The 8,125-nt window shown below is 37.0% G+C and overlaps 2 protein-coding genes across 4 annotated transcripts; both read left to right on the top strand.

Annotated features, from left to right (window-relative positions):
- LOC104752433 (glutamic acid-rich protein-like) lies at positions 1-4,327 on the top strand. Of its 3 annotated transcripts, none has more exons than XM_010474568.1 (14): positions 1-189; positions 489-692; positions 799-983; positions 1,075-1,201; positions 1,283-1,480; positions 1,593-1,643; positions 1,729-2,487; positions 2,579-2,677; positions 2,778-2,851; positions 2,936-2,987; positions 3,080-3,166; positions 3,243-3,286; positions 3,390-3,464; positions 3,567-4,327. In XM_010474568.1, the coding sequence occupies exons 1-14, from the start codon at positions 85-87 to the stop codon at positions 4,144-4,146; spliced, it is 2,640 nt and encodes an 879-aa protein (XP_010472870.1). In that variant the 5' UTR covers positions 1-84; the 3' UTR covers positions 4,147-4,327. The 3 variants fall into 3 exon arrangements, with proteins under 3 accessions (XP_010472870.1, XP_010472871.1, XP_010472869.1); XM_010474569.1 differs by having other exon boundaries at positions 3,240-3,286; positions 3,570-4,327; XM_010474567.1 differs by having other exon boundaries at positions 3,240-3,286.
- On the top strand, positions 5,958-8,093 carry LOC104752432 (cinnamoyl-CoA reductase 2). The gene is made up of 4 exons (XM_010474566.1): positions 5,958-6,339; positions 6,431-6,616; positions 6,769-7,121; positions 7,715-8,093. The coding sequence occupies exons 1-4, from the start codon at positions 6,067-6,069 to the stop codon at positions 7,899-7,901; spliced, it is 999 nt and encodes a 332-aa protein (XP_010472868.1). The 5' UTR covers positions 5,958-6,066; the 3' UTR covers positions 7,902-8,093.

Below are 8,125 nucleotides of genomic sequence, written 5' to 3'. Positions count from 1 at the left end.
TTTTTTTTTTTTTTTTTTTTGGGGGTTTGATTACGTTTTTTTAGGGTTTCGAAGTTTGAGAATTTTTGGGGGAAGAAGAAGGGAATGACTATTATTGTTGGATTGGACGGTCTTTCGAAAGCACTCATCGATGCTGGCAAGAATCTTCTTAGCCCTCCTTCAACTGACGAGCTTCTTACTCTTCTCGATGTACTAATTCTCTTCTCACCAGTTTCTCTTTGATTCTTCTTCACACCAAAATCGTTGCTTTTGCTTAAAAAAAGATCCCTGCTAGGTTGGATTCACGAAATGCGATTAGGGTTTCTTTTTCTTGCCGATAAGGGAAGCTGTATTGTTGGTTTTAGTTAAATGTTTTGTCAAATCTTGTTGCTTTTTGGTGAATTCGTTTCGTTTTCTTTGGGATTTAGAACTTGTTGATTTGGGTTAAAGGCGAATCCTTTTTATTTCAAGCTTCTGTTGGATTTTCTAATTCAATTTCTCTGGCGTAGGAAACTGAGTCTCTGCTTAGGAATGTGGACCAGGATCCACCCTTGTCAATGCAAAGCGCCCTTATGCCATCGAAGAGTGCTTTGGTATCGGTTGACCTTTTAAGCCATCCTGATTCTGATGTTAGGGTTTCAGTTCTGTCCTGCTTAACCGAAATTGTGAGGATAACTGCCCCAGAAGCTCCTTACAGTGATGATCGAATGAAGGTAATAATAAACAAATCAAATTCCTGTTAACACTGTAGTATTCAGTTTCATCTCCCTCACTCTCTGTAATGCTCTGTTGGATTCCACTTCTTTGGTATTATTACAGGATATCTTCAGGTTGACTATTGAAGCTTTCGAGAAACTAGCTGATGCGTCGTCCTCTCGCAGTTACAGGAAAGCAGTGTCTGTTCTTGATAATGTTGCAAAGGTCAAATCATGCTTGGTGATGTTGGACTTGGAATGCTATGACCTCATTCTACTTATGTTTCAGAAGTTCTTGAAAATCATAAGGTAGATTAGATAGATATACAAACCCTTATTTACAATACTTGAGAAAGTCTTAGATCATAGACTGAATGTCGTTTTGGTGTGCATCTAATAGACCTGCTCATCCTCAAGTGGTGTTTTCGTCAATGGAAATGATAATGATTACCATAATTGATGAAATCGAAGAAGTATCCACGAATCTGCTTCATATACTCTTAGCAAGTGTCAAAAAGGAAAATCAGGTAAGGTTTCTTCCTCTTTCAAGTTAAATTATCTTGCAGTCAATTAACTTGGGTTGATTTTGTCTTTTTTTCATGTTTTAGAATGTTTCACCAATGTCTGGGAGTCTTGCGGAGAAGGTTCTTAGTAGATGTGCACGTAAACTTAAACCATACATCATCGAAGCTTTGAACTCTACAGGGACCAGCTTGGATATGTATTCTCCAGTAGTTTCGTCCATATGCCAGAGTGTTTTTGACACTACTGAAGTCCACAATGTAGTTAACACCAAAGAAAATGAGGTATTCTTGATACCCTGAGCTCTGTGTTTTGATGGTGGATTGAGTTCTTATATGGTCAAATCTTGAAATCTCATATTCTATACGCTAAAGGCTAATCTATTTCATGGTTCAGGCAACTGAAACGATGTTGGAGAGACGAGTAACCACAAGTGGTTCACTAGAGGTATTATATTTGTCAAGCTTGTTTATTTATTTGTAGAGTTTCAGCATCTTTCAGTAGTGTTGTTTAACCAAATAGCTTGATCTAGGAGAAATTGGGTTTGGGGCATTCTCGCAAGGAGAATCTCTCTAAAAGTAGTTCAAAGAGACCTGCAAGAGATGGAACCCGACGAATCAATGAAAAGGACAAATTTAGAAATGGAAACAATTCTAGTTTGTTGAAACAGAGTCTGAAGCAACTGCGGTCTGAAAGTACAGATGCAGAAACAGAGTTAGGAATTACAGGGAAGAGAGGACGGAAACCCAATTCTTTGATGAATCCTGAGGATTATGACATCTCTTGGCTTTCCGGAAAAAGAGATCCTTTCAAGACGTCTTCAAACAGAAAGATCCAGAAAAAACGATCTGGGGGAGAATCATCACTTGGAAAGGTGGCTGCTAGGAAAACACCCCTGCTTAAAGAAACTTCCCCAGCCACTAGTAGGTCTCTGACGGGTTCACTTAAACGAAGCCGGGTTAAGGTGGATGAGATTGATTATGATTATGATTCTGATTCTCTTTCTTCACCGAGATTGAAGAAATTGGCATCCTGCTTCCGAGATGAAGAGCCTCCTAAAAAAGAATCAAACCAAGAGGAAGATGACAGAAAGATTGGAAACTCCAGCAAAAAGATCAGGTCCCAAAATGGTCTACAGAAAAGTCAGAAAACGGCTCAAAAGAGTCCGATTGTTGAAGCTAAGATTCTAAATTCCAGTGGAAAGAGATTATCAGTTCGCTCGGATGCTAAGAGAAAGAATTTAGAACGTGCATCCCTAGACACTCTTGTTCCACAGTCATCAAAGAGAAAGGTCGAAAACAAGACGATCATAGATTTTTTTTGTCACAATAAATGATACTGTTAAATGTCGTGTTGAATTTCTCGTTTGATCAACTGTGCAGAAGATGGTTTCTCAAGTTGCAGCTAGAAAATCGTCAGACGAATCTGAAGAAACTCCAAAGAGCCATCCGACAAGGAGGCGAACAGCGAGAAAAGAAGTGGTATAGAATAAGCTTTACCACCTTCTCTCCCCATTATTAGCCATTGATTGCCACCTATCTGTTACCATGTGATATATGGATTTCCATCTTTTCTTTTCAGGAGTCTGATACAAATGGCTTTGGTGAGGATTTGGTCGGTAAGAGAGTTAATATCTGGTGGCCACTCGACAAGACGTAAGTATACTGGAAACTTAAGGTTCTTATTTCCAGGTGTACTGTAATCTTTTGCTTTTCCGTTGATGGTATTGCACTGTGCAGTTTTTATGAAGGCGTCGTAGATTCTTATTGTACTCGCAAGAAGATGCATCGGGTGAGAGAATCCATCTGAGCTACTATGCAATTATGTTCCTCCTCTTAGTTGATTCATGTGGAATGGAATGTTTGTTGCCCCACTAATTACAGGTAATATATTCTGATGGAGATTCAGAAGAGCTTAATCTCAGTGAAGAACGCTGGGAGTTACTAGAGGATCACATTATTGACGATGAGGTACAAGTTTATTCTTTTTGTTTCGGAATAAATCGTGTTTGCCGTGCTTAATGATTTCCACACAATCAATCAGCAGGATAAGGAGGTTGATCTGCCAGAGTCCATTCCTTTATCTGACATGTGAGTAAAGCGGTTCATTACTATGATCTCTGTAAAGTTGCAATATTAATCTCTTATGGTCTTTAAAAGCAACAGTCTTTTTCGGTTCTTAATGATGTTGCAGACTGCAGAGGCAGAGAGTCAAGAAAAGCAAAAACGTGGCAGTGTCTGTAGAACCGACTAGTTCCTCAGGTGTAAGGTTGAGAATTTACTAGAACTCAAGTCATTGTTTATATGAATTTTATATGATTCCTTGTTGAGTGAAATTGGCTTTGTAAATTTATGGTGATATATCCTCCAGTAGAACACTTCATATGAAGAAGGAAACTGGCAAAAAGTTGAAGAAACAAGTGGAGAAATCAAGAGAAGGAAAGAATCTAAGATCGTTGAGAGAGTTGAATGCTGAAACTGACAGAACAGCAGAAGAGGAGGAAGTGAGTCTAGAATCTGAATCTGACAGAAGGGAAGAGCAGGAATACGAAGATGATTGTAGCGAGAAGCAAGAACAATCCGAACACAAAGGTGTAGAAGCTGAAACTAAGGAAGAAGAGAAACAATTCGCAAATCCAGAGATTGAGAGTGAGAGCGAGGTTTCAGAGTCAGAAGAAGAGCCGAAGTGGAGAGAAACAGATGATATGGAGGATGAAGTAGAAGCGGAAGAAGAAGAAGAAGAAGAAGAAGAAGAAGAAGAAGAAGAAGAAGAAGAAGAAGAAGAAGAAGAAGAAGAAGAAGAGAGAGAAGAGGTTGATGAGAAAGGGGCAAACACAAGCTTTTCAGAGATTGAGAAAGAAGAAGAAGAGAGAGAAGAGGTTGATGAGAAAGGGGCAAGCACAAGCTTTTCAGAGATTGAGAAAGAAGAAGATGAAGAGAAAGAGTCATGAAAGAGAGTTATACAGTTAGGACATTGTAATCAAAAAACCATTTCAGGAAGATTCTTTCTGCTTAGACTCTTTGGTTTTTCTTTCTTTGTAGATTGTTATATTATTATACCACAAACTAGTTTGAGATGACGTCACTTTGTTTGTGTTTGTGTCTAATAAAGTTTCTTGAGAGTTTGTGACATTGTTGTACTTATTAGAAGTCACTATCATGGTTTTGTGCCACGTTTCTCCGTCGGTTACAAAATCATTTACCATGTGCGACTTTGAATTCTGAGCTGATAGAGAAACCACTTGGAAATTGTCTATATTTGTACAATTATTCAACCATCTAGGACTGGACCGCGTGAATGAGAGACTCTATTCTTGTCCAGATTTTCTGAAAAAGGAAAAAAGGTAATACTAATAAATAAGTTAATTAACTCAACAAATTCTTAAGTCAGTTGTCACAATTTTTTTTTTTTAGTTGATTCATAATTGACTTGAAACATAATTATCATATCCTTATTTCTTGTTAAACCCAATAATGGATGTATTAACTTGAAATATTGTTCAAAGATAGCTTAAAAGAAAGACATTGCAAAGAAAATACAACAAACTATATAAAAGTTTAAATGTTTGCATACAAGAGAGTGTTTTGTTCCAAATCAACAATAACTTATATGATTGGTTTGACTCCTCTCATTTGTTTAGATCTGTCTTGGACCTCTCTTGGTTTATACTTATCGGCCAATCTAGTTTTTTAAAAATAATATACATGAGTGGTAGTATGCTGAACAGAATATAGTTCTTTTTATATTTTAACAAGACTTAGAGAATAATCTACTTTTAACTTACCAAAATTTCAAAAGGCATATAAATGTAATGGTCAAGAATGATGTACTTCATGTTGTTGAAAAACAAATTTATACGAATCTCTTTATCATGATTATACATCAATTTAATCTTGGTTAACAATTTGAAATTATACAGTGGATATATTTAGATAGGTTCAGGGGAACTTTCCTCATTATCAAATAAAAGTTGGGGCCTAGATTTAAAGTCAAGGTCAATCTTCTCAACTACTCACCAATTGTTGTTTTTTAAATAGGTTTTATGGAATATATTATAATACATATCTTAAGATAATCTAATGATACCAAGGATAAACAAATTAACAAAATAAAAAGCATTGTTCATAGATTTGCCATTTGTGTAGTAGATCTTAAAAGAGCGTACGTACGATTACTACATTTTTTTATCAAGGTCTTCTAGAACTCCATATAATTTGAATTATATATAAACTTATGAGTTAGAAATTTTTTAAGAGAAACCCTTTTCTGAGTTTTTTCTTTTCTTATTAGTTATCTAGAAAATTTGTTTCTTTTGTTGTTAACATTTTTTTAGCAATTTCGTATCAAAGTTTTAAAGGTTAAACCATTAATGCAGGATAAGATAATAATGTAAAAGTCAGATTCACAACACCTTTACTTGACCATTTTGTTTGGCTTTTTAATGCATTTACACTTATGATCACCTGAAACTTTGAAACTAATGTACTTCTCTAGTGTTATAAGATAAAATTAAACTAAAATATTAATCCCAATAATTCTTCATATTCACCAAACCCACACTCTTTGAATAAATCAGAGCAAATATATATATGTTAGTCTAAGTTTTTCTGTTTGTTATTTTTTTTTTCAAATATATATTAATTTATTATCATATGTAGACTCACCAACTCTTTACCATGGTTCGGTGAAACACACGGTACAGTAATTAAAGGAAAAAAAGCCGGTAACTTCTTAAGTAGTCTCTCTATAAATACAAATCACAAATCTCTCCTCAAACGACACATCATCATAACTCATTCTAGCTAATATCTAAAGCCCTTTCAAGACCATTCAGAGGATTTGCTCCTTAAGAAGAAGAAAACAAAAAAAGATGCCTATCGACGGGAAACTCGTCTGCGTCACCGGAGCCGGCGGCTACATTGCTTCGTGGATCCTTAAGTTACTCTTAGAGAGAGGCTACACCGTTAGAGGAACCGTAAGGAACCCATCTGATCCCAAGAACAATCATCTCAGAGAGCTTGAAGGAGCCAAAGAAAGACTTACTCTTCACAGTGCAGACCTTCTCGACTACGAGGCTCTATGTGCCACAATCGACGGCTGCGATGGCGTTTTCCACACCGCTTCTCCGATGACCGACGATCCCGTAAGTAACTACTAATTTTGTGAACAGAGGAGTTGTATTGCTCTGTCTTCCTAGTTTTAATATTTTTTTTAATTAATGTTGACCTAATTAGGCGACAATGTTGGAGCCGGCGGTGAACGGAGCTAAGTTTGTGATCGACGCGGCGGCTAAAGCCAAGGTCAAACGCGTGGTATTCACGTCATCAATTGGTGCGGTTTACATGAACCCTAACCGTGGCCCTGAAGCCATAGTCGATGAAAATTGCTGGAGTGATCTCGATTTCTGCAAAAACACAAAGGTATATATATATATTTTCTATATGTAATTTTTCTCTTAGGTTTAGCAATTAGCACAGTATACGCCGCTTAGTTTCAGAGATGAGACCATTGTTCTTCTACCATATGCTGATCGATATAATTCTAAATTTATCTTTTCTTCTCTCCCTTGTAGAATTGGTATTGCTACGGGAAGATGTTGGCGGAACAATCTGCATGGGAGATGGCGAAGGCTAAAGGTGTGGACTTGGTGGTGCTAAACCCGGTTCTAGTTCTTGGACCACCGCTCCAGTCAGCTGTGAACGCTAGTCTAGTCCATATCCTCAAGTACCTCACCGGCTCAGCAAAGACTTACGCTAACTTGACTCAGGTCTATGTGGACGTCCGTGACGTGGCACTAGGCCATGTTATGGTCTACGAAGCACCCTCCGCCTCAGGCCGTTACATCCTTGCCGAGACCGCGCTTCACCGCGGCGAGGTTGTTGAGATTCTGACTAAATTCTTCCCGGAGTATCCACTTCCCACCAAGTAAGTCAACGTTTGTCTCTTTGAGAACACTTTGGCTAAAATTATATCAAAGTCAACACGATTTAGTCGGTCCAATAAATACAAACCTTGGATTTACAGATACACCACAATTACTTGAACGTATCTATTTATTCAAAACTATATTTAATTAGTTAGGATAAAAGGGACATGAGTGGTGGTATTTGGTATTATTATGACTGTTGTCCCATTTTCCATATATATATATAAGCTAGCACTTGTGTGGTTGTGGTGAGATTCGTGTCATGCTGTGTACTAACTCTCACATCACAAAATACATGTCATTTGTCACCTACTGCTGTCTGCTGACGTTGAGATCTAACACGTGTTGGGATATGTGTGTGTACAAAAAATCATAAAAAGTGTCGTCTTGGTAAGGGTCAAATTCCATAAGACAAACACGCCGGAGTGTGAATGTTTTTTCTTCACCTACTCCAATGTTTGGTCACTAGTTTTATGACTTGTGTCTCCTTTAGGTAGTCTAATAATTAATACGTTACTTTACAGTGATATACAAGAAATCATGTCCACATTTCGTATTCTTATTAACATGTTGTGTGTTTTGATGTGATTAGGTGTTCGGACGAGAAGAATCCGAGGGCGAAGCCATACAAGTTTACTACCCAAAAGATAAAAGACTTAGGCTTGGAATTTAAACCCATTAAGAATTCTCTTTATGAATCTGTCAAGAGCTTGCAAGAGAAAGGCCATCTTCCTCTTCCTCAAGAATCGAACCAAAACGAAGTCATAATCGAATCTTAGAACACGATCACGACCTTAGAATCTGATCATACTTCGAAAGTAATATACGTACGTTTGATTTTGACTAAATTATTGTTTAATCTTATATCATTTTATATAGCTGATTGTTCTTTTTTTCTTTGGTTGTAATTGAGAATATGTTAAGCATATGTATCATATGGTAATGGAAGCGATGGTTTTATTATCTGATAATTTGTTTCCTGTGAGATCGATAAAAAAAAAAA

Source organism: Camelina sativa, chromosome 16 (assembly GCF_000633955.1).
Source record: "Camelina sativa cultivar DH55 chromosome 16, Cs, whole genome shotgun sequence".
Lineage (NCBI taxonomy): Eukaryota > Viridiplantae > Streptophyta > Magnoliopsida > Brassicales > Brassicaceae > Camelina > Camelina sativa.
This window is presented reverse-complemented; position numbering and strand designations above follow the sequence as displayed.